This window comes from Eptesicus fuscus, chromosome 3, assembly GCF_027574615.1.
Source record: "Eptesicus fuscus isolate TK198812 chromosome 3, DD_ASM_mEF_20220401, whole genome shotgun sequence".
NCBI classification, from domain to species: Eukaryota; Metazoa; Chordata; class Mammalia; order Chiroptera; family Vespertilionidae; genus Eptesicus; species Eptesicus fuscus.
In genome coordinates, this window is record NC_072475.1 from 80,456,644 (window position 1) to 80,483,944 (window position 27,301).

Below are 27,301 nucleotides of genomic sequence, written 5' to 3' on the forward strand. Positions count from 1 at the left end.
AGTCCCATGTTGTCAGATACCAGCTTTCAGATCTACGGTTGCCACTGTTTCTCAGTCCCACCAGCCCCTCAGGCATTGCTTCATGCCCTCTTTAAGTAACGGGCTTTTATCCTCATTTATTCCTTGTATTTTAGTCTCTTCTGTTCATGGTACTCCAGTCATTCCAACATCTCCATGTGGAAACTGGCATTTCTTCTTATTGCCGCTCTGAATGTCTTCAATGGGGGGAAATAAGTCTTCAAAAATTCAGTGGTACATACCAATACCGTTCTGGCCACACCGTTCATGCCCCACTTCTCCCTCTTTCCCTCGTACAAAAGGTTGTTTTCTTACCATCTCACCTCAGGGCTTTTCATAACAGAACATAACTCAACTAATTTATTCTGTCGTCTTTTGCACTTTGCTAAAGAGCTCTGAGATCTCATTTTGCTGGAAAAGAAGGAGCATGATACATCTGATCCCTCACTTAAGGAGGCAGGAAATCATTTCAGTTAGGGGCCTGGGAGACACGTCTATTTATAAAAGAAAGGGTTGCTATTTCTCTGACTGCTAGCTTCCTTCTTTCTGCCCCAAAACCCACCTTTGGAAGTAATGGCTGGGCATCTCTCTCGATGAAATAAATATTGTAATGGGTCAAGTAATTAGCAGGCAGAATTATGTTTAGGCTGTAACCTGACTCTAATTGCTGACCTCAGAGAATTAATTTCATATGACATAGCACCTTAGCCGGCTTCGAAGTTTCCACTCGTCTCTCCCTTCCCTCCTGATTGCTTTTTCTATTTCTGGGCTTGTCGTGTCGATGAGTCAGATGGCCCCAGACTCTTCCTGTGGGTGAAAGGGGCATTCCTGACTTGGATGTATTTTCTGCATATATAAATTACAAAAAGGAAAAACTCTTGTGTCCATTCCTTGGCATAAAAGTAAGGGAAACTAGAAGGTTGAGTGAGGAAAGTATAAAATACCCAATGTAAATAAAGCCTGCCCCTGGGGCCTGAATGCAGCAGGATGTGCAGTGGGATAAAAAGGCATTCGGGAGTAATGCTTTTCTATATTAAAAGTAGTCATAAGGGATGTAAGATGTAAGATGTGTAAGGTCCTGTTAATTTTTGCCACCACGTCCTAATCGTGATGTTAACACAAGTTACAAAATGAGACTTAAGGTCTCTATAAAGACCTATTTATTTCTGCAGCAGAGTGCATAGGTTTTTGTCTTTTCCCCGTAGCAAGTGTGGAAACAGTCGCAGGCCTTACCTCCCTGGGTCCTGAAACTATTTCAACAACTAATGAGTTCACTGGGGCCTTACCTGCTTTGATTTTCATAAGTGGAATTTGTTACAGGAGTTCAGAAACTGTTGTATACTGACAAACCAGTGTGAAGACCGGTATCACCTTTCTTTATTTTCAGAGTTCAGCTTTTTATTGAAGGGTTACAAAAGAGCTTTAGTCAAAAAGACCAAAGCCCGTGTCATCAGATTCTTCTTTCTTTGCTTCCCCTTTCTCCTCCTCAGCTGGGCAGCACCCACTGTCTAGGCAGGTCCACCAGCCCCTACACTGCAGATGAGTCTCCGATGTTGACATTGGCCAAAGCCTTTGCAAACAAACAAGCCTGGCCAGAAAGGTTCAACATTGACACCAGCTGCTGTAATGAGGGCATTGATCTTGTCCTCTCACTATCACCTCTTGTTTGCAGGATAAGGGCTGAGTAGATGCAGATGAGCTCCGAAGCAGGGCTATGGTATGGGCCAGTGCTAGGCCATGGCTGCTAGTCCCCTGGTAAGTGAGGGCCTCACCCCAGCAGAGCCTGAGCTTCCTTAGAATAACAAAGTGCCTTTCCACGGGGCCTGAGTCACCTTTTCATTTTCAATCCTTGCTCAAGGATATGTTTCCCTAGGGTGTTTTGTTTTGTTTGTTTGTTTTGTTTTGTTTTAAGAAAGAGAGAGAGAAACATCGATGTTGATTGGCTGCCTCTCACAAGCGCCCTGACTGGGGATAGAACCAAAACCCAGGCATGTTCCCTAACTGGGAATGGAACCTGCAGCCTTCTGGTGCCGGATGACGTTCCAACCAACCAACTGAGCCCCCAGCCAGGGCCAGAATCACCTTTTAAGGTCTAATTCAAAGCTGTGAAGTCATCAAAGGAAGTTGCTGTGCTTCCCTACTTGTATTGGGTTTATTAAGAACCTAAAATCATGCTTCGCCCCTGAGAAACTGGTTGGTGTGTTGTTGTTTTAGCCTATGGCTACTCTGAAGAGTGACAGTGTTCTTTTCCACATTGGATCCTAAAAGCTTAGAACCAAATTTGTACCCCATCAATTGCAAAAATATAGGGCATTATAGCATCTTTATTGGAACTCTTTGATTGATTTCAGGTCTGATTCTTACGTTGCTTTCATATTTGCTCCCACTTTTAATTTATACTATTTTTATTATATTTTTTGTAACCCTGTAAACTGCTTAAATTCTTCCTAGAATAAGATACCCATAGTTAACCAATAGGTAGATATTTTTTAAAACTTAAAGAAGAAAGTTGAGCAGAGAGGGTGGGAAGGAACTAAGGGGGAAAAGCAGGCAGGTGGGCAAACTATGAAAGTGTCAGCAAGTTAACTTCCCTAGTCCTCAGTTTCTTCATCTGTTAAATGCTGACCTTCAGAAATTTGGTGGGGCTCAAAATTATTTTTAGACCATGAATATGAATACATTTTATAAATTTCTAAGCTCTGTGCAGCTTTATTGTGATTATTTTAAAGATGTTATTAATTAAGGCAATTCTCCAATGCTAATGCTAAGCCCTTGACCTGGTCCTAATCTCTGTGCAGCAGAAGGCACTTCCCTAGGAAGTGTCTGTTCTAAGAGAAGGACCTGGACTCTTCTGAGAGCCTTCTTAGGGGTCCCCTCCAGCAGAGAACTATAATCCCAGGACCACCACAGAAGCAATGCCCTCTCCCCAGGGTAGCTCTGAAATCTGCAAGCCTGATGGACTTTTATACCTGAGCCAGTCGAGAGGCCAGAACATCCACATTGTCACCAAAACCTGGAAAATACCTGGTCAGCAATCCTGTTTACCTCAGTGTCTCAGCATCCTTTGGGATATTTGGTTAGGACATCGCACAAAATCCCCCAAAACCAGCCCCTCCGTTCCATACATGTTCTCATTTAGATTTGGGGATCTCAAGAGTACCCCATCTCCCACTTAGAAATTTACAGAACTGTCATTTCATTGCTGACCCAATTTTAAAATTAGAACCTATTGGAGGAAGCGGATGGTGTTTTGAGGGAATGGGAAGCATAAAGATAGCCTTTGGTGATCACTGCTTGGCCACCATTACTAATGACCTTCTTTAAAATAGTTGTGCTATCAAGTGAGTCGAAGCAGAAAAAAAAAGAGAGACCGAGAATCATACCCCCAATGATCCATTCTCATTAGAGGCCCGTTATTCCTGCAAGCAGATTCTGGTCAGGTAAAAGCTTCCCTGCACACCAAGCACAGGCCAGACTCCTCAGCATGGCAGAAAGGAGGCTGCACGATTGAGTGTGAGAGTGAGAGCCCCAGCTACCTGTATAGGAATGCTCGCCCACTGCATCAGGGCCTAGGAATCTGGACTGACCCTGCACTTCCCAAGCCCCAATTCTGAACAATGGAGGTGATTGTGAGGATTAAATTAGGCACATGAAGTGCTTAGCCTGGGGGTGGGGGAGGCGAGAGGGTGACCTTTACCAGCTGGACCCTGCCCTCTCTAGAACTTCTTTTCCCACAACACCTATGTGCAGCTCGCCCATTAAGACTTCCCCAGCCCTCTCACATCTGACTTTTCACATGTTCTCCAGTGCTCACTCTTTCCTGTCTGTGCATCAACCTCCTGCTCTTTCTTCAACATCCAGATGAGATTCACTTCTTTCTGAAAGTGTCTGATGCACCAAAAGAGCGTAGAGTTCTGCCCTCCTCATCCCTCTACTGCTGCATACTCTGTACATTGCATTTACTTGTTTGTCACAAGATCTATAATTGGTTGATTTTATTAAGAATCCAAAAGAAATCCAGTTTCTCTTACAAAGAAAATGATGACATGTGGTACAGAAGTTGTTACTGTTTTTTATAACTGTAAACACCATAAGAAATCCTGTGTTGTAAAAGATAAGTCAAGACCACTAAATACATATTTTATTGAGGTATAATGTACATTTATTGAGGGTCTCAATAAATCTTACGTGTACTTTTCAATCAGTTTTGACTAAGACCTAGAACATTGCAGTCACACTTGAAAGTTCCCCAAGATCCCCTCCCAGTGAATCCCTACCCCACCCCACACACAAAAGCAATCACTGCTCTGTTTCTGAAATTCTATGTTAATGTCGCCTACTCTAGAAGTTCATGTAAATGGAATCATAGGATGTACTCTTTTCTTCAGTAACGCTTTTGTGATTCATCCATGTCATTGCATTTACCAATAGTCCATTCCTTTTATTACTCAGTAGTATTCCATTATGCGAATATACCATAGTTTATTTATCTGTAATCATATCGTAAAATTAGCCTTTTTTTTTTTCTTTTGACATACAGGTCTGTGAATTTAACAGCCATACAGATTTCTGTGGCCACCATCACATCACATCAGGACTATTCACAAAGTTTCATCACCATAGAAACTCCCTAATGCTGTCACTTTCTAATCCCACCCTCCCCCCGCCAAAGACCCTGACCACTTCATACTGGTTCTTCATCACTATAGCATCACATTGCATTGTAATTGCTTATACATGTCTGTCGTTCTCACTTGTCAGCTTCTCAAAGTGAGGACCATATCTTATTTATCTTGCTTCCTCCTGGGCTTACTTAGCACAGTACCAAGTACATAGCAGGTGCTCATTAAATATTTGAAGAATGAATGAATAACTGTCCATGTGCCCACATAATAAATCCTTTCATAATTCTTAGGAGGGAAGGAGAAGTAGAAACTAAAGGAAACCAACAATAACTTGTTCTTTTTAAGAAAACCTTGGGTCCTTTTTTTGACAGTAATAATGATTTTATGATTTGAAGAAATTTTAAAGAGTGCTGTCTGGTAATTGCCACTTGAGAGAATATGTTGAGTCACACAAAATGAGTAATCTCCTATAAAAAGAGTTCAGCAAATGTTTAATTATACTAAAAATATCACTGCTGGTTAAGTTTGAACATGGAAATTAAAAGGAAGAAGTTTAACATGGTTCTTTGCCTACTACCTATTTTTAAATATATTCCAGAACTCTAAAATTCTCCCCTGGAGTCTCTAATATATTTCCCAGGCATTCTTAGCTGTATAAGGATTCTCTACACTATATTTAGAGAAACTCAATATTCACACTTACTTTTGAATGAGATTTTGGTTTCCATATGTTCTCCTAAACCCGTGTCATCCTTATCTAAAATTTATTTTAATAAATCCATTATTATTGCAATTGATACTTGGTTCTCATAGTTAGTGCCTCCCCTAGAGCATATTCAGTTCTTTTCAGCTTCAACTTTACTTTTCTTACCCTTCAGTGTTTATTGATGTTTCTTTTTTTATTAATCACAATGCTGAAATGCCTCTCTCTATATCCTTTTTTATCCTCTTAACTTCACCCACCAAGACATTATCTTTCACAAACTGAGCCCTTTGTTAACTCCATGTCACATTTCTTTAAGCAAATAAATTTTCTCCACATGTTTAGCATATACTCCTGAGTCCTGTAGCCTATTTCCTCTTTTAAAACAGAAATGGGGAAACAGCTGTTTCTCCATTCCTATAAAGTGTGTTCTGTTTTATAGATCATGCTGGACAGCTCTATTTTGATGTCTGCAATATTACTTGGTCCTTGACATTGTGAATTTCCGGGACCTGAGTTTCCCTCTCACATTAAAGAAAGAAAGATTAATTATGCTAGATGTTCCAGTGTGTTAAACAGGCCATGAGGTCTTCTCTGTAGTTTGTTTTGGTAGCTACTGAAGGGCTCACATGCTTTCTGCCTTGTAGCACAACCAAGTTTTTAACTGTTAAGATTGATATTATGTGGTCATCTCATTCTGTGTTTCAGGAGATATTGATTAACTATATCTGCCAGATTCTATGCTCCTTGCAGGGTTTACAGGGATGGAAGGACACCCTGCTCTCAGATAGCCCACTGTCCAGTAGTGAGGACAGATGCAATATGATGAGTGGTCTAATTACATGATACATGAGCTATAACAACTACCTAGAGGAGCAGTTGGCAAACTATGGCCCATGCACTGGCTGCCTATTTTGTATATAAAGTTTTCCTGTAATACAACCAGGCCCACTCATGTACACATTTTCACTGGGTAGTTTCAAGATTCAATGTGTAGAGATCATATGGCCCACAAGCCTGTTTACCATGGGCTATGCATTGTTCTGTTTTTACACTAACTCATTTTATCCTCTCAACCACCTCAGTATATATATAAGAAAATCACAGCACAGAAAGGTGAACTTACTTGTCCAAAGCCAAAGAGCAATTGAGTGACAGAGGTGAAATTCTGTAGCAAAACAGCTTAACCTCCATACCTACATCCTTACTAACCTTCATCTATTCCTGGCCCATCCCCAGCTTTTTCAGAGATTTTGGCCTGAATCTGGAGCTCCCTCTCTTGCTATTCCCTGTATTCTAATGTGTCAGCCATTTAGGAACATAAAGAAGAACGCTCAATATATTTTTTAAATAATATGGTGTGGTACCTATAGAGTCAGAGGCAGATCAGTGGAACCAGACCCTAGCGTATGTAAGCTTTATGTTTTGATTAAATGAAAGTACCATAGCATGTCAGTGAGGAAGGAAGCATCATTCAGGAAGATGTTAGGACAATTGATTAAATATTTGGAAAAATAATAAAGTTAGAGCTTCACTTTATACCATTCAACAAAATCTACTCCATAGGATTTAAGTTAAATGTTTAAAGAAAATTAGACCATTTAACGATTATTTGAGAATTGAATCATTAATGTGAACATTGATTGCTGTACTATAATATCATTGTCCAAACTACTTTGCTTACTTGAATCCATGCATCTATTTGTTTTTATAGTTTTCTCTTCTTTCCCTCCACTTTAGGATATGTGCTGTCACTTTTCATTTCCCTCAGATGTCTGTCTTTCTAAACCTGTGCCCCTCTTGAATTTTACTGCCTTTAATATCAAGAGTTTCTGCTATGCCCTAGCCAGTTTTTCTTAGTAGTTAGAGCATCCACCCTCAGACTGAAAGGTCAAGAGTTTGATTCAGGTACCTCTGTTGCAGACTCAATCCCTGGCCCATTCCCAGTGCATGCAGGAGGCAATCAATCAATATGTCTCTCTCACATCCATGTTTTTCTCTTTGTGTGTCTCTCCCCTTCTCTTCTACTCTCTCAAAAAAATCAATGGAAAAATATCCTCGGGTGAGGATTAAAAAATAAACATGGTTACCTTTTTACAATGTAATTTCTCTTCTAGAAACATGTTCTAGTCAGAAATACATAAAATGTTACAAAGTTATCTATTACAATATATTTGCAAAGGCAAAATTTTGTCTAAGTAATGATTAAAGAACAAATAAATGTAATGCAGGCAAACAACATGTTGTTATATAGCCATTGAAAATGTTTTTCAAGACTACTGGAGATGGGAAAATGCTCATGATAGAATGTTAAATGTATTTGGAATTATATTTGGTATGTAATTCTAGATATATAAAGTTGTGTGGATATGTGTGTGCGTGTGTGTGTGTGTGTGTGTGTGTGTGTATACACACTGAGACAGAAAAAAGGTAGAAGTAAATGTGTCAATATTATAATAGATCTTTTGTTACAGTGGGACCATCTTTGTATAGTAATTAGAGGCCCGGTGCATGAAATTTGTGCACAGGTACGGTCCCTAGGTCTGACCTGCAATCAGGGCCATCTTCCCCAGCTGCTGGTACCGGCCCCAGCCCCCTCCACCACCCACTGGCCATCGAGCGATCAGAGCCTGCCGGCTGGGGGGAGGGACTGAGAGGTCAGCCATTCCCACCCGCTCACCTGCCCCGCCCCCCCACTTTCACCCACCCCCAATTCCCCGTTCACCATCGGGCAATCGGAGCCTGCCAACCGAGGGGAGGGACTAAAAGGTCAGCAGTTCCTGCCCGCTCACCGGCCCTGCCCCCACCCCGGGTTGCCCTCTGTGTGGGGGGCCACCAGCAGGGTGGGGGCCTTGGCCTGGTGCTGTCCACATCCCCCACCACCCACCCCCGGTTCCTCGTTCGCCACCGGGCAATGGGAGCCTGCCTGCCAGGGAAAAGAACCGAAAAGTGGTCAGTGCACGTCATAGTGACTGGTCAAGCTGTCGTTCTGGTCGTTCCACCATTAGGGTCAATTTGCATATTACCATTTTATTATATAGGATACCAAATTTTTGTTTCTTTTTACTTGTCTTTATTTTCTACAACCTCTACAATTAGTATTACCTTTATATCAGGGAAAAGTATAAAAAAATTAACGACAACCACATCAAATTGGTAGTACAGTTTTGACAATTCAAGTCTTATTTTAGTCTGTCTTATCTATTTATCTCATTAGATTGTACGTCTCAGCTTCAACCCATATCATCGTGGAGAACATCATTCCAAACACAAATCCCTCTCTGTATTTCCCATGTAGTGGGTAATTCATTGATAGGTTAATACCTCTAAGCTTAGTTTACCAGTAGGAAACTTTAAGGATGGAGTAATAGAGTGTCTTGTCCTAAGCTACACAAAACAGTGGTTAAGACCTGGCTTTTTCCATTGAGAAGCTGCGTAAGAAAAGTAAGCATTCTAAAGCCGAGCATGTGAACATTACACCCACTTTTAACAATACACACAATGTACATTAAGGGCATCAGTGAGTAATCTGATAGGTAGTTGGAGTCTCTGTGAAGGCTATGGGACAGTCTTAATAGAAACAGTGTGCTTTTCCATTGTAACATTTCTCTTCCTTGGGATCCCATTTTATAGCAAGGTGAATGTGTAGCAGACCTCACTGCAGCCTCATAGGCCATTTCCTTATGAAATTTCTGTTCAGAGGACATGATGTAACTCACCATATAACAGGCCATGTTCACCTTTTTTATTTATTTTTTTTTATTTTACCTATGCCTCTGTACTCCAGCATTCCACCTCACTATGGAAATTTTGACTTGTCCAGGATACAGCATTTTTAATAGAAATTGGCCTGAACCAGGAGAGAATCATAAATCACAGCAGTATGACTTTAGTTCACAAATGGGAAAACTGTGGCACAAAGTAAGAGATTTGCCTAAGATCACAAAAGTTGGAACTAGAGTCTAGGCCTTCTAAGACCTCCTTCGTCACTCCTCTACACTGGCACTTCCCAAATGTGCGCACAGAGTACTGTTCTGGGAGTGCTAACAGTTGTGCTGCACAGAGCAGAGGTCAGGGGTCAGAGAAGTCTGAGGATGACCTCATTTCCATTCCCACACTTGGATAGTAATGCATATTAATATATTAAAGAATCCTTGCAATAAGACAGATACTAAACAGATGGGATGTGGGAATGACAGGCATAAACCAGGACTAGCCTAGGCAAACAGAATATGTTTTCTCCGCAGCTAAAATACAGGATGAAGGTGGGTTGTGGAGGAGAGTTACTAACACATAACTGGGCAAATTGAGTTTGTTTGTTTGTTTGTTTGTTTGTTTGTTTTAGAGGGGGATGCTCAGCACATTCAGGAGCTTCTGTCCCAATTAAATGAGTGTTATCCTATATAATAAAAGCCTAATATGCAAATGGACTGAACTGGCGTAATGACCAGTTGCAATGACATGCAGTGACCACCAGGGGGCAGACACTCAATGCAGGAGCTGCCCCCTGGTGGTCAGTGTGCTCCCACAGGGGAAGCGCCGCTCAGTCAGAAGCCAGGCTCATGGCTGGCGAGCACAGCAGTGGTGGCAGCGCTAAGGATGTCTGACTGCTGGCTTAGGGGAGCGGGCCTAAGCCGTCAGTCAGACATCCCCCAAGGGCTCCCGGACTGTGAGAGGGTGCAGACCGGGCTGAGGGACACCCCCCCCCCCCCCCAGTGCATGAATTTTGTGCACTGGGCCTCTAGTTCAAATATAAGAACATACATTATTATGTTAAACTGGGCTCTACCCACAGAGGCCCATGAATTCCATTACTCTGCTTAGAGACCAGAACCATGGGAGAGCTAACTAGTTTGTTTTTAAGTTAGAGGGGCAGCATTGAGTAGTGATTAAGAGTAGACTCTGAATCAAGACTGCCTAGATCCAAATCCAGGCGCTCTCTCTCATTTACCTTGGGCAAGTGCCTCAGTCTCCACCTCTGTAAAACATTATCGTAACAGTACCCATCTCATAAGATTGCCATGGGAATTAAATAAGTGAGTGTATTCAGAACATGTTTCTTACAGGTCAGCCTCCTGTGGCTCTGGGTGCTTTGTCACCATGTAGGCTGGTGGTTCCTGAGGATGCTTGCTATGTGCATTTTTAGAAATTAGTAAATGAAGTATTACTAACCCAGAGCAGTCAGAATTTTGAAAAACAACCCTCAAGATTTAATTCTGCTGGCATGTAACTGGTGTCACAAATCTTGTAGCATTTAAGCTCCCTGCAGAAAGGAAGTGAAAGATTTTTCATCAGGCATGTATTTTTGAGATTATCTTATTGATCTTAGTATTTTACCTTCTTTCAGAGTTTTGGGAACCATAAAGCAACTCCAGTTCAGAGTTTTGCCATCTTATTTCAGAAATTCTAGCTCTAAAGTATTCTGTGGGAACTGGCAAGATGTATTGTAAGCAAAGTCTGGATTTGTTGCTAGGAACATCTTCAGCTGTGAAAATAACATGATTGGAAGTTAGACCAGGCTGCATCAATTGCCACTGGAAATGGCAAAATTAAAGGTGAAAAGGGATTTCCCCCACTCCCCATTCCAGTTAAGGTTGACAACAAAACTTCTGATAGAGAGAACCAACTCATAAGAACTTATATTCAGAAGCATTTGTTTTGTCAAATCTTGTGGAGAGAGGGAGAAGACATCTTAAGCCCGAGAGATGGAAGAGGTAGATTGTGCTGTTTCTTGCTGGATATGGGGACTAGGAAAAACAAATCCTGAGAGGTATGTGCAGAGCTAATTTAAGCCTAATGAACCACCACAAGCCCGTGGAAGACTTTGAGTGGTCCAGTGTCCCCATACCTGGACCTGGCTCTGCATGGCCAGAAAAGGCTGTGACCCTGACGACTGCACCTACCCCAGCTTCTCTGAACACCCGCTCAAAGCAACCAGAGCCCTGCATTAGGCACCACAGACTTGGCCTTGGGTTTTCTGCTCCTCCTGCCATCTAGCACTGAATTTATTTGCACACTAGATCCTAGTCTTCTTCTCTCCACATTTTCCTTTCTTAGTGAAAATTGTGACTACTTGTTGGATTATAGCCCTAAGACAGCCTTGTTTCTACTTTCAGAAGGTCTTTACAGAGGAGGTGAAACTTGACCTGAATTTTGGAAGGGTGAGATTTTGATAGAAAAGCCGACATGACAAGAATAAAGGGAGATGTGGCATTCTGAATAGTTAGAGTAAGTGAGAGATACATTTACAGACAGTACGATTCTTTTCTGGTGTGGATTAATTGATTATAAGCCCTTATTCTTTGGTGATGGCATAGCTGTACTAATTATTTTGAAAAGTGTACAGAAGCAGTAAAGGATGGAACATGACCACAGTTAGTATAAGTGGAATCAGAATTGAGAGCCCCTTTCTCATTGGCTGTGCTTCTCACTGCTCACCCCTCCCCTCCACTTCTCTCCCTCTTCTCCCCTCCACTGCCCTGTGTTGTTTTGCTGGCTTGGCCTTAGGACCTTCAGCAAGTTCACTCTTCACAGGGTCTTGTTCTTTGGATGTGGGAACTGTATTCTTTCTCAGTGATGCTGGTGGGAGTCCCTTAATAAGCTGAGAACATGTTTCTTAATGAGTTGTTCCCAGCCCTGCCTCTCCTGGCCAAATAAAACATTCTGACTCCTAGGGATGAGTAATTTTAGCAAAACACTTAGACTGTTGAAGTACAGCTGTGTCTCTGGCATTAGTTTTCAGTGTATATAAGATTTCTCAGAGGACAGCTGACTACCTCTAGAAATAAAGAGCACCCCCACCCCAATAAGTGAAATTGAACTAAATTAAACAAGAAGGATTTTTAAAAACTGGGTCACAACCTAATGATAAGCAGTTCGACCAACAGAATATTGTAACAGTTCTCAATTTGCATGCACCTAATATACCTAGGAGATAAAACCTGGTAGAATTAAAACATGGACAGATTCCAAATAAGAGTGGGAGGTATTAATAAACATTTCAATTATAAATAGATAAAACAGAAATATTCATAAAAATATAACAGATTTGAAAAACATGCATTAGTTTATCTATAATCATATATATGTGTATGTATGTGTATATATATATATATATATATATATATATATATATACACACACACATATATATATGTAGATATATAGCTCTACATCTAACGGTTAGAAACTATACATTCTATTCAAAAAGAACCTTGATACACTTTTAAAAATTGACTATATACTAGGTCATAGGCTGGCAAACAGAAACAGACTCATAGATATAGAGAAAAAACTAATGGTTAACAGATGGGAGGGAGTTTGGGTAAAAAGGTGGAGGTATTAAGTACAAATTGGCAGTTACAAAATAGTCCTGGGGGAAATATAGCCAATAATACTATAATAATTATGTATGGTGCCAGGGGGGTACTAGACTTATCAGGGGGATCACTTTATCTATATATATAAAAGCCTAAGCAACCGGTCAGCCGAACGACCAGTTGACCAGTCGCTGTGATGACACACTGACCACCAGGGGGCAGACGCTCAACACAGGAGCTGCCTCCTGGTGGTCAGTGCACTCCCACAGCCAACCTCCCGTGGCTGGCCAACCTCCCACAGCCAGCTAACCTGCGGTCCTTCCCCCTGGCTGACCAGCCCCAATCAGCCCGATCGCTGACCAAGCTGAGGGACCTCACACGTGCACCAATTCGTGCACTGGGCCTCTAGTCTATATCATAAAAGGCCTGTGGTCATAATGGCATCACGACCACAACTGGTCACCAGCAGGTACATGGAGCACCTCTCGCAGGCCGGGACTTGCGGCTTGTGTGGCTGATGGGGCTCACGCAATTTCACGTGCTGGGCCTCTAGTAAGTTATATAAATGTCTAAATAATATGCTGTACATATGAAATTAATATATTGAATGTCAACTGTAATTGAAATAAATCAAAATTTTTAAAAGGATATGTCATTAAGCTGTAAGATACATCTTTTCAAGCAGGGCTATGTTAAGATTGTGGACTTCAGGTTTAGTATACCTGGGATTCAAATCCAACCCCTGCCAGTTACTTAGTTGAGCTATATTGTGCAAGTGCTACAAATTGTTTATGAAAATTAACTTTTTAAAACATATTTTTATTGATTTAAGAGAGGAAGTGAGAGGGAGAGAAAGAGATAGAAACATCAATGATGAGAGAGAATCATTGATCAGCTGCCTCCTGCAAGCCCTCTACTGGGCATTGAGCCCACAGCCCAGGCATGTGCCCTTGACCGGAATTGAACCGGGGACCCTTTAGTCCGCAGGCCGACACTCTATCCACTGAGCCAAACCAGCTAAGGCAACTTTTATTATTTTTTAAGTCAGGTTTATTGAGGAGTAATTTACATATAGTAAAATTAACCCCTTTTAGTATACAGTTCTGTAAATTTTGATTAACGAATACAGTAGTACAACCACAACAATTTCGAGAATATTTTCATCATCCTCCAGAGGTCTCCCTTCTCCACTGCTCAGTGGCTGCTGATCTGTTTTTGTCCCTATCGTTTTAAATAAACTAGAGTGTTAAATAAATGGAATCACACATTAGATAGCCTCTTGAATCAGTCTTCTTTTGCTTAGCATCAGTCTTTTTTTAAAAATACGTTTTTATTTTAGAGAAAGGAAGGGCGAAGGATAGATAGAAACATTAATGAGAGAGAAACATCGGCCAGCTGCCTCCAGTATGCCCCCTACTGGGGATGGGGCCTGCAACCTGAACATGTGCCCTGACTGGCAATCAAACCAGTAACCTCTTGGTTCCTGGGTCGATACTCAACCATTGGACTATACTGGCTGGGCTAGCATCAGTCTTTTGAAACTTATTCATGTTGTTGTGTGTTTCAGTAATTTGTTTTGTTGAGAAACCGTGAGAACTAATAAGAGAATTTAGCAGGTTGCTCACCAGGGTAGATCTAGGTTTTTGTGAGGCCTGAAGCTCATACAATTGGGGGGAGGGGGGGTCTCTTAGAAAAGAACATAAAGTTACTGATACAAAATTAGGTATGAGAGAAGTTATTTTAAATAAGAAAGCACAACAATATTGCTACAAACACAGGAATTCTGAAAATTTTTATTTTATTCACCTCATCAAAGAAGAAATAATAAAATATGGTTTCTTTAAAACTATGCAAAATGCACCACCTGCTATATCCTATTTTGAATAGGTAAAAATGGGAACCTAATTCTCTGTTTTACATTTTTGATGATTGGGAGAATTTTTTCCTGACTGATTTCTGGCTCCATGCATCCAACCCTGGCTTCTCTTCCACTTCCCACATAGTTATAGGGATGGGTGCTATGGGCACATTTGTGTCATGACCTACAACATCCTGTCCCCTCACTTTGCATCCAGGTGTCCGGTTAGCACAGGGTGGTAGGATTATTTCTTGAAGCATTCCTACCCTAGGACAGCTCCAATAAATAATTTAAATATATATTATGATTGTGAACCAGGTAATATCCCATTACACTTATACTAAATGTGTGTTCAACCAACTTCCTCTGACTGTATCCCCACAATGCTCACTCCCACTCCGACACCACTCATTAGGGGATGTGTGACACAGGATAATTCTGACTGGAAATAGACAGTAGTCTTAACATACTGTGGTTAAAATACCTTTCTTTTGTACATTTTTAAAGAAAAAAAAGGCTCTACGATTTATTGCCAAGGTCCCTCCCAGAGCCTAGAAAGGGTTGATGCAAGCAAGTAGAAAGCTTAAAGAAATCAATGGGAAATTGGGCTTCTGATATTTCTCATACAGAGGACAAAGACAAGGATTGGGGGAAAGAAGTCCTTTTTCGGCAGGCCAGTGTTGCTAAGTGGTTGAGCATCATTGACCCATGAATCAGGAGGACACAGTTTGATTCCCAGTCAGGGCACATGCCCAGGTTCTGGTTCAATCCCCAGTCAGAGTGTGTACAGAAGGCAACCAATCAATGATTCTCTCTCACATCTCTCACCCTCTCTCTTCCTCACTCTCTAAAAATTAATAAAAACATATTTTTTAAAAAGAGAAGACCTTTTTCAGCCTGCTCTCTTGCGATATATTTTATTTTTTTAAGATATTTTTCTTGATTTCAGAGAGGAAGGAAGAGGGAGAAAGAGATAGAAACACCAATGATGAGAGAGAATCATCGGTCAGCTGCTTCCTGCATGCCCCACACAGGGGATCGAGCCCACACCCCAGGCCTGGAATCGAACTGTGACCTCCTGGTTCACAGGTCAACACTTAACCACTGAGCCATGCCAGCCGGGCCTTGCCATAAATTTTAAAACTAGAGGCCTGGTGCACGAAATTTGTGCTCAGGGGGTGGGTGTCCTTCAGCCCAGCCTGCACCCTCTCCAATCTGGGACCCCTCAGGGGATGTCCAACTGCCCTCAGGGATCGGGCCTAAACCAGCAGTTGGACATCCCCCTCACAATCTGGGACTGTTGGCTCCTAACCACTCGCCTGCCTGATCGCCCCTAACTGCCTCTGCCTGCCAGCCTGTTCACCCCCAACTGCCCTCCCCTGCTGGCCTGATCGCCCCCAACTGCCCTCCCCTGCTGGCCTGATCTTTCCCCTAACTGCTTGCTCCCACACACCGGCCTGATCTCGCCCCTAACTGCTTGCTCCCCCATGCCAGCCTGATCGCCCCTAACTGCTTGCTTCCCTGATGGCCTGATCACTCCTAACGGCCTCTGCCTCAGCCCCCGCCACCGTGGCTTTGTCCGGAAGGAAGTTGGATGTCCAAAGATGTCCAGTCGACCTCGTCTAATTAGCATATTACCTTTTTATTAGTATAGACTAGAGGCCCGGTGCACGAAATTCATGCACCGGGGGGGGGGGGTGCTATCCCTCAGCCCGGCCTGCACCCTCTCCAGTCTGGGACCCCTCGAAGGATGTCCTCCTGCCAGTTTACAGGGATCGGGCCTAAACCGGCAGTCGGACATCCCTCTCGCAATCTGGGACTGCTGGCTCCTAACTGCTCACCTGCCTGCCTAATTGCTCCTAACCACTCTGCCTGCCGGCCTGCTCGCCCCCAATTGCCCCCCACCGCCAGCCTGATCACCCCAACTGCCCCCCTGTGCCAGTGTGCTCGCCCCAACTGCCTCCCCTGCCAGCCTGCTCACCCCCAACTGCCCCCCCTGCCAGCCTGCTCGCCCCCACCTTCCCTCCCCACTGGCCTGCTCACCCCTAACTGCCCCCCCCCCCGCTGTCCTGATCACCTCCAACTGACCCCCACTGATGGCCTGTTCGCCCCCAACTGGCCCCCCTGCTGGTATGCTTACCCCCAACGGCCCCGCCCCCCACCAGCCTGATCACCCCATAACTGCCATCCCATCCTGGCCTGATCACCCACAACTTCCCTCCCCTCTTGGCCTCTAACCATCTCTACCTTGGCCCTGCCACCATGGCTTTGTCCAGAAGAACATCTGGAAGGTCTCCCAGTCTAATTAGCATATTACTCTTTTATTAGTATAGATAGAGGCCTGGTGCATGGATGGGGGCCAGCTGGTTTGCCCTGAAGAGTGTCCCAAATCAGGGTGGGGGTTCCCTTGGGGCATGGGCGGCCTGGGTGAGGGGCCTGTGGTGGTTTGCAGGCCAGCCATGCCCTCATGGGGTGAGGGGCCCTGCTGGGGGGCGTGGCCAGCCTGGATGAGGGTCTGAGGCCTTTTTTCAAGCTGGCCACAGCCCCTTCAGGGTGGGGGTCCCCACTGGGGTGCCTGGCCAGCCTGGGTGAGGGGCTGATGGCTGTTTGCAGGCTTGCCAAGTCCCCCAGCGGGGACCCTCACCCCATGGGAATGTGGCCAACCTGGGTGAGGAGCTGATGGCTGTTTTCAGGCTGGCTATGTCCCCACATCGATCCAGGCTCACAGCCCCTCCTTTTTTTCTTTTTTTTCTTTTTTTTCAGCGCCTCCTTAAGCGGAGGCCAGGGCCGGCTGGAAGAAGGTATCTGGGATTTATTTATCTTCTATAATTGAAACTTTGTAGCCTTGAGAGGAGGCCAGGGCAGGCAGGAAGCTTGGTTTTCTCCATCACCAGAAGCAACCCAAGCCTCCTGCTCGCGCCAGCTCCGTGGCCGCAGCCATCTTTGTTGGGCTAATTTGCATACTCACTCCTGATTGGCTGGTGGGTGTAGCAGAGTGATGGTCAATTTGCATGTTTCTCTTTTATTAGGTAGATAACAATGTACTTGATAAGAATTCAACAAATTCCATCTGGTAGATATCTTTTTTATTTTTTAAGTAGACTCAGGGATTTGGAGGTGAGGTGACACCTTCATGGTGGCTCCAGTCCACGGTCTCAATCAACCACTAGAACTGAGTGGCACAGATCTAGCATAACTTCCTCAAATGCCAGCAACTCTAGAGGAACCCTGGTGCTGGGCCCAGGTTGGGTGGCTTGGGTCTCCATGTTTTTCTTTCAGTATTCTCTTAATGGAAATCACAGAACTAGCATCCTTATTTCAGAAGAGCACTTTTCTCTTTTGGAACCAAAAAATATCAGACTAAAGAAACTAATATATTCAACCCATAGTGATATGATATGAGGTCATTTTATATATTAAAAGGTTTCAAATGAAATAATTTTTTGTAACAAGAAATAACTCATAGTTAGAGCATTTGATTAACAGTATTTTAAATATTTCTCTTGGGTTTTTGTTGTGTAAGAGTAACATCACTTTTTAAGTATGCTATTTTCAGCTAGATTGCTTAAATACAGATTATGTACACTTCCATTTTCAGACTCCGGGCAATGGAGGAATACAGAATTCAGACATTTTTTAAAATAGCTTAGCTTGATTTTTAAAAATTTATGGTTTTGATCCTGACATTTATTTGTTTCATCCTTTTTATCTTAAAGTGATTTTAAAGCTAATAAAAGGATAGAAGACTTAAGGAAGGAGTTTGATGTTTTACATATATTCTATAAGAGAAATGTAAATAAAGCAATAGAAAGGAGCACTTTCTACTTATAATCAACACTGGGTCAAGTACTTGAGGTACTCATGAGTACCCTCAAACTGTTTACAGTTGAGATGGAGAGAAAGCCTAGCAATTATGCAATATGTGCACACACTGTGAGGAAGGTTAAAATTTTATGCTGATTAATAATAATAAGATACGGTAAGTGTACAAGTCCTAGCAAAGGCTTAATTGAAGGATTTCAGATGAAGAGCGTTGTAGGATGTTAAAAGAAAGAGGACACTATGAATAGAAGCCAGTGTAAGAAATTTCACAGGACTAAAGGTGGCCTTTTCTGGGGAAGGGTACTCCCCAGGTAGGGTTGCCAGATTTAGCAAGTAAAAATACAAAGCACCATGTTAAATTTGAATTTTAGATCAACAGTTAATAATTTAGATATTCCCAATGCAATATTTGGGACTTACCTATATTAAAAAATTATTCAGTGTGTATATGAACTTCAAATTTAACAGAGCCTCCTGTACCTTAGTGCACCCTAGCCCTCAGGCTTTTTTTTTTTTTTTTTTTTTAACTACATTGTGGCCTCCCTGGGTTGACCGCCATTCTGAACCCAGCTGCCCTCCTGGCACTGAGTAAGAACTACAGTGACAGGGATGCCTCCGCAGCAGGATGGTGCTCCTTTAAAGACTTTTTGTTTTTATTAAACTTTTTATTTTGAAATCAGTGTCGATTCATATGCAGCTGTTAAAAAACAATACAAAGAGATCAACTGAAGGACTTGTATGCATGCATATTAGCATAACCAATGGACGCAAGACACTGGGGGGGGGGGCCTGAGGGCAAGTGTGGGGAAGGGGTAGCGGGGGGAGGTCAATGGGGAAAAAAGGAGACATATGTACTACTATTTGTAATACCTTAAACAATAAAATATAAAAATAAACTTGGGGGGGAAAACGACCAAGCATATTTGGAAAAGTACCAAACATAATTTATAGAAATGGGAAATGTAATTACTAAAATTAAACCTTCAATGAATGGTTAAAAGTCATATTATATGAAATTGAGTAAATAATTACTGGATGAGCTGATAAAACCAAGACCATTACCCAAAGTTTGACCCAGTGAGACAAAATAAGAAGAAAAATACCATATTTTTCGGCGTATAAGACGACTGGGCGTATAAGATTTTCCTGGGTTAAAAAGTCATCTTATACGCCGGAAAATACGGTACATGTTGCTAATAATATGGTCTCAATACATACATCAAAAGAATTATAAGGTACCATATTTTCCGGTGTATAAGATGACTTTTTAACCCAGGAAAATCTTATATGCCCAGTTGTCTTATACGCCGGAAAATACGGTATGAAAAGAGATTAAAATACACAGAAGGTATATGGAAAGGTCTAACATAGATTATCAGAGTTCCAGAGAGAAACAATAGAAAGAAAAGAAACAATATTCAATTATTTAATGACAGAACATTTTTCAGAACTGTGGGAATATACTTATATAGTACTAGAGGCCCGGTGCACGAAATTCGTTCATGGGGGGGTGTCCCTCAGCCCAGCCTGCACCCTCTCCAATCTGGGACCCCTCGAGAGATGTCCAACTGCCTGTTTAGGTCCGATCCCGGTCTGACATCCCTCTCACAATCCAGGACTGCCGGCTCCCAACTGCTCGCCTGCCTGCCTTCCTGATTGTCCCTAACCACTTCTGCCTGCCAGCCTGATCACCCCCTAACCACTCCCCTGACAACCTGATTGATGCCTAACTGCTCCCCTGCCAGCCTGTTTGCCCCTAAGTGCCCTCTCCTATAGGCCTGGTCCCCCCCAACTCCTCCCCTGCAGGCCTGGGTCTCCCCACCCCCAACTGCCCTTCCCTGCAGGCCTGGTTGCCCCCAACTTTCCTCCTCTGCCAACCTGGTCATCTCTAACTGCCCTCCCCTCCAGGCTTGATCGCCCCCAACTGCCCTCCCTTGCAGGCCTGGTCCCTTCCAACTGCCCTCCCCTGCTGGCCATCTTGTGGTGGCTATCTTGTGTCCACATGGGGGTGGCTGCCATCTTTGACCACATGGGGGCAGCCATCTTTGACCACATGGGGGCAGCCATCTTGTGTGTTGGAGTGATGGTCAATTTGCATATTACTCTTTTATTAGATAGGATAAGTTGTGGATGAAAGGGGCCACATGCTGACCTGAAAAGCTCAGGGGAGGCCTCCATAGCAGCCTTGCAAACTCAGAGACCTAAAGTAACCACAAAGGAAGGTCTGAAACTAAACTTTAACTAAACCCAGTTATGGTGGGCAGTTACATCCTAGGCCAGTATCTTCATTGACAAGGTCAACCTTTACCTTAACTGAGCCTATCTGTCTTTTTGCATCTATGATAACATACTCTTGAAATGTCTGGGTAACTTGTAACTTCCCTTTTTCTGGAGCCCCTGGGGCACAACCAAACATGGTGGGCACCAGGACAGATACCACAAATTCCTTCATTATCATTTTAATTGTTCCTGCACCCACGTAAGTATGTGTCCATCATTTTACTTTTTATCTAATCCCAGGGGTTTCCCCCCACTTTGCTTTATTTCACCTCCTTAATCTATCACCAATGAATTTCATGTAACCCACCTACATCCCTCCTTTGATTGCAATATATAAATACAAATGTAACCCGCCATTCTCCGGAGCATTATCTCAATTCATTTTAGGTTCTGCTTCCCGGCATATGTCGACAGTTTGGCTCAAATAAACTCACAAAAATTCTTTACAGGTTTCAATGGTTTTTTTACGTTAACAAAATATAACTTATGATAGAAGTTGTGATTTTTTTGTATACATTTTGCTATAACCTAATAAAGTGAAATGTGATTTTTCCTTCCATCTCAAAAAAAAAAAAAAAAAACAGTACAAAGAAATCACATGTCCCCTTTCCTAGATACCCTCAGTGATAACAACTGGCAAAACTATAGATCAAAATCAAAACAAGGATATTGACATGACACAGTCAGGATACAGAACATTTCCATCCCAACAAGAATCCTTCTTGTTGCTCTCTTGTAGCCACACCCACGTCCCTCCCAACCCCATCCTGTCAACTCCTTGTAACCTCTATTCTGTTCTCCATTTCTATAATTTTGTCATTTCAGTAATGTTATATAAATGAAATCTCACAATATGTAACCTTTTGGGATGGGCTTTTTTTACTCAGCATAATTCTCTGGAGATTAATTTCTGTGCCTATCAATAGTTCCTTTCATTTTATTGCTGATTAGTATTCCATGGTATGGATATACTACAGGTTGCTTAACCATTCACCCACTGAAGGTCATCTTGGTTATTTCCAATTTGGGGGCTATTATAAATAATAAATAAAGCTGCTGTAAACATTTATATACAGTTTGTTGTATAAACATGTTTTTATTTCTCTGGGATAAATGTCCAGGAGTACAATTGATGTATTATCTAGTAGTTACAGGTTTAGTTTTTATAAGAAACTGCTAAACTATTTTCCATTTGTGGAATGGAAGTGTCTGTACCATTTTACATTCCCAGTGCAATATATGAGTTATCAGTCTCTCTGTACCCTCACTCACCACCATTTGGTATTGGTGCTATTTTTTAAATGTTAGGTGTTATAAGTTTATCGTAGAAGTATCTCATAGTTTTAATTGCATTTTCCTAGTGTTTAATGATGTGGAACATATTTTAATCTACTTATTTGCCATATTGTATCCACTTTAATGAAATATCTGTTCATGTCTTTTGATATTTCCTAATTTAATTGTCTGGGTTTTTAGTGTTGAATTTTGAGAATTTTTTAATGCTGTCTAGATACTAGTCTGTCCTTTGTTAGATATATGGTTTGTAACTATTTTTCCCACTCTGAGTCTTATTATTTCAAGGGTCCTTGCAAAGCAAAAGTTTTCAATTTGGATAAAGTCTAACATTAATTATTTATTTTATTGATTGTACTCTTGGTGTCAAAATTAAGGACTCTGCCTAACCCTAAACTCTAAAGATTTTTTTCTAAACTATAAAGGTTTTATACATTTTTCCCCCTTTGTTGAAAGGACCTTTCCTTCATTAAATTGCTTTTATACATTGGTCAAAAATCAGTAGGACATATTTGTATGGGTCTCTTTCTGGGTCTATATTCTATTTCTATAGCTATGTAAGTCTTGAAATGGTGTAAACTAATTTCTCTCACTTGATTATTCTTTTTCAAAATTATTTTTACTATTCCAGTTCCTTTGCCATTCTACATAAATCTATAATAATAAAGTGTAATGTGCTAATTAGACCAGACAGCTGAACGACCTTCCGGATGTCCTTCTAGATGACCTTCCAGACGAAGCCAGGGCTGTGAGGGCCAAGGCAAACTGCTGTGGCTGCGAGGGCCAAGCCTCTTGCACAAATTTCATGCATCAGGCCTCTAGTTTTATAATAATTGTATATATCTAGAGAAAATCTTGCTGGGATTTTGTTAGAAATAGTGTTAAACCTGTATATCATTTTAAGGAGAACTTGTATCTTTACTATGATTCATTGTCCAATTTATTAACATGGTATATCTCTCCATTTATTTAGGTCTTCTTTGGTTTATTTCATCTGTTTTTTGTGGTTTTCAGCATGCAATCAAAAATACTTACATGTTTTGTGAAATTTACACCTAATTATTTTGGGAATTTTTCAGCAATTGTAAATGGTGCTGTATTTTTTTTAATATGTCTTTATTGATTTCAGGGAGGAAGGAAGAGGGAGAGAGAGATAGGGACATCAATGATGAGAGAGAATCATTGATCGGCTGCCTTCTGCACCATTGGGGATTGAGCCTGCAACCTGGGCATATGATATGCTCTGACTGGGAATCGAACTGTGACTTCCTGGTTCATAAGTTGACGCTCTACTACTGAGCCACCTTGGGGTCTGACATGCTCCAGATCCAGGAAGAGCCCATGTTCAAGTCCAAAGGCACTGTATTTTTTTTTTATTCACATTCTCATTTCTAATATTTGGAAATTAAATTGATTTTTGCATGTTTATTTTTTATTCTGCAACTTTGCTAACTCTCTTATTAGTTCTAGCAGGGGATTTTTTGTTGTTGTTTTTAAAGATTCCTTGAGATTTTCTATGAAAACAATATGTCATCTGCAAATGGGAATAGCTTGATTTCTTCCTTTCTGATTATATGCCTTTTATTTCACTTTCTTGTCTTATTGCACTAGTTAAAAGTTCCTGTACTATGTGGAATAATATTGGTCAGAGTAGCTATCTTGTTCTCACACAGGGGAAAGCATTCGGTCTTGCATTATAAAGTATGTTTGTTGTAGGGTTTTTTTACATGCTATTTATCAATTTCAATTTTCTGAAATTTGTTGTTTTATTTCCTACAATATGATCTATACTGGTATATGTTCCATAACACTTGAAAAGAATATGTATTCCACTCTTGAGTGGAGTGTTCTACAAAATGTTGATCAGATCCTGTTGGTTACTGTTGTCACTTAGTATTTCTATATGTCCTTGCTGATTTTCTGTCTAGTAATTCTCTCAATTTCTGAGAGGACTGTTGAAGTTTGCGACTTAATTGTAAGTTTGTTTATTTCTTCTTTCATTTCTATCAGGGTTTTTTTGTGTGTTTTTGTGTGTTTGTTTGTTTTTTGTTTGTTTTTGCTTCTCATATTTTGTAGCTCTGTTGTTTGATGCATACGCATTTAAGATTGCTGTGTCATCTTGGCAAATTCACCCTTTGTCATTATATAATGTCCTCTTTTTCTGGTCATTTTATTTACTTTGAAGTCTACTTTTTTTAAGTCTACTTTACCAGATATTAATATATCCACTCCTGCTTTCTTTTGATCAATATTTGTATGTTATATTTTTTTCCTTCATTTTGCTTTCCAAACTTGCCTATATTGTTATATTTGAGGTAAGTTTCTTGTAACCAGTATATAGTTAGTTCATCTCTTTTAATCCACTCTGTCAATCTCTGCCTTTAAATTGGTGTGGTTAGACCATTTACATTATTATAATTATAGATATGTTGGGGTTTAAATCTACCATATTATTTTGTTTGGGGTTTTTTTTTTTTTTCTGTTTGTTTGCTGTGTTTTGTTTCTCTATTTTCTCTTTCCTAATTTCCAGTGGGTTACTTGAACATATTTACAATTCTATTTCATTTTATCTTTCTGTTTTTGAGTTTATCTTTCTAAAGCTTTTTTAGTGGTTGCTAAAATTATTAGTGTGGATGTGATCTTGTTACCATTGGGCAGCATGAGAAGTCCTGACTTTACTAGGACTCTGATAATATCCTAGTGGGGAGTGAGAGGAAGTCCAGGCTCACCATGTGGTCTCCATTAATACTACAGCAGTGGTGGTGGTGATGAGAGGAGGGAACACGGATTTGTTACCACTCTTCAGGGATGCAAATCCCTTCAGGGGTCCATTCCCACTTGGTAGGCAGTGGAGGAGGAGTTAGGGAGTCTCATTACAGCCTTGCAAGGATGAAAACTTGGCTCCCCACTCAGCCTTTGCTGGTGGGGACTAGGCCACAGTTTTGTGTGGTGTTGGCTGGAGTCAAGTGATTACTGTCTAAAAGTTTTCAGTCTTCCTAGGCTGCCCCTTTCCTGGTTATTTTGTTGAATAGAGAAGATATTTATTGGGGCCTTTTTTATCTGGTCTCAAATTGGCATTTTCAAGTTGATGCTTCTTAAGATCCAAGTCTGAGATAATGAAGCAAAAAGAAAACCTAAGGAGCTCACATTTATGTTCATTCATTGGGCCCCAGAATTCCTCGCCAGTCTGCCTTCTTCCCTCTACCTTTCAGAGACTTCTTATGTTTGTTTTATACCTATATAAGGCTCAGGATTTTAAGCTGTACTTAGCAGGAGGAATAAGGAAAAATATGATTACTAATACTTTCTCCCCAAAGGGAAAAATTCTATAAATACTTTTAATACCAATGTAATCACTCATTTAAAATTCCCTGTTAATTGTCTACCTGCTCACTGCTCACTCACATCCATTTGCAGCTTTTTCACATTGTGTGTCCCTCAAACCTGATTGATTACCATGTGTGAAATTTTTTTTTTTAAAATTTTATTTTGTTTTTAATTTTTTGGGTAGAATTCTTTTTCATGCTACACAGTTGAAAGTATGTGTATAAATCAGGGTTCTCCAGAAAAACAGAACCAATAGGGGATAGATATCTATATATATCTATCTATACATGTATATAGCTAGATGTAGATATAAAGTAAGGTTTTGGCTCATGCAATTATGGAGGCTGACAAGTCTCAGTATCTGCAAGATGAACTGGCAAGCTGGAGACCTGGAGAGCCTATGCTCTAGTTCCAGTCTGGGGTCTGACATGCTCCAAATCCAGGAAGAGCCCATGTTCAGTTCAAGTCCAAAGGCAGAAAATATTCTCTTACTCAGAGGAGGGCTAGCCTATTCAGTCCTTCATCTGGTTGGATATCTGCAATCAAGCACATTAGGGAGGGCAATCTGTTTTATTCAGTATATCCATTCCAATGTTCTTTCATTGAGAAATACCCAGAATAATGTTTGACCAAATATGTAGACACCTTGTGGCTCAATCAAGTTGACACAAAATTAATCATTATAGCATGCAAACTTTAAATGCTGGAGACTACCAGATGGGTTAATTTGGACCTAAATCTGAATTCTGACCAAGATTTGCTCACAAATTCATATTTTGAGCTGACTGCGATATATAGAGAAACTCAAAGGGAATGAGTAAAACCTTTCAAAGTTTCCAAATGTCTCTATAAAGCAACTGCTATAATCGGGAAGGCTGTATGGCAAAGGAAGGTAGGAAACTTAGGGTTGCTATGCTTCTTCAAGAGAACTTTATAAACAGGAAAAACATTAAAACTTTTATTTTTCCTGATTCTTAGAGTAAGAATTTATCTTTTCCATATTTGAAATATTTTAAAAATTCAAAACAAGAATTTCTCATAACCTATAATCCCCTCTAAGTAGCAGTAGCTTTTTTAAATCTAAACATAAAGAGTGTAATATCTGTAAAATCAGTGTGAGTTGTGTGTTCCATAATTAAACATCCTCTAATGTTAGACATCTGGATAATCTTCAGTGTTGCAGCTTTATAAATAAAACTGCCATCTTGGTGCTGAAATCTCCAGCTTCATTTTGGGTCATTTCCTGAACTGCATCTTCCTAGAGGTGGAATTGCTAAGTCAAGGGATAGACCCTTCTAGAAAGGTCTCATGCCGAGATTATAGCAGTCATAGCAATTGGGTGGAGGGTGAGAGGCTTTTCTGATTTTTAAACTTTATATTTTCTAGAAGCATCAGATGGTGAAGGAGGGGGAGACGTAGAAATGATGCAGCAGGAGACAGCTCCAGTTCCTGTCCTGTCGAAGAAAACCAAACAGGTGACAGTCACTATGGGAAAGTCCCAGCTGTTGGATTCTGCGGTCATCCTCTTCCACCCTGTGCAGTATTCCCTGTGCCCTAAGAGCAGCTGCTGGCCAGATTTCAGGGAAGCTTTTACCCTCTCTGCTTTGAAAGAGCCATGCTGCATTAATTATCAACAAGCAAGGCCTATTTTTCCCCTAATATTTTTGATATATAAATGTATTTTACAATAATGGTATCTTAGATTTCTGTATTACATTTTCACCAAATATCCAGTCTTATTGTTTTAGGTACAGTTCCTAAAAGGAGACAGATTTCATTAAGATATTCGAGCTTACCCCCCCCCCGCCCCCCACCAACACATGATTGCAGCGCCATGCTATGCTGCCAGCAGGCTCCAGAACCACATGTTACCCAGCATTATGGTCCGTTGTATGAATTCTTATCACAGTGTTTGCTGCCTTCAGAGTAGACATTTGATAAACTTTGTTTCCTGTGCCTATGACCTTTTGTTTCTTTTTAATCTTCACACTGCCAACTCACATCCATTTGCAGCTTTTTCACATTATGTGTCCCTCAAACCTGATTGATTACCATG

The 27,301-nt window shown here is 41.2% G+C and overlaps 1 protein-coding gene across 2 annotated transcripts in view; it reads left to right on the top strand.

The window, feature by feature from the left end:
* The window catches only part of CMSS1 (cms1 ribosomal small subunit homolog), a 398,213-nt gene that overhangs the window by 336,555 nt on the left and 34,357 nt on the right, over window positions 1-27,301 (top strand). For both annotated transcript variants that reach the window (XM_028134803.2, XM_054714032.1), the window contains exon 2: window positions 26,632-26,720. In XM_028134803.2, the coding sequence (XP_027990604.1) occupies window positions 26,632-26,720 (89 nt within the window). The remainder of the gene's footprint in view (window positions 1-26,631; window positions 26,721-27,301) is intronic.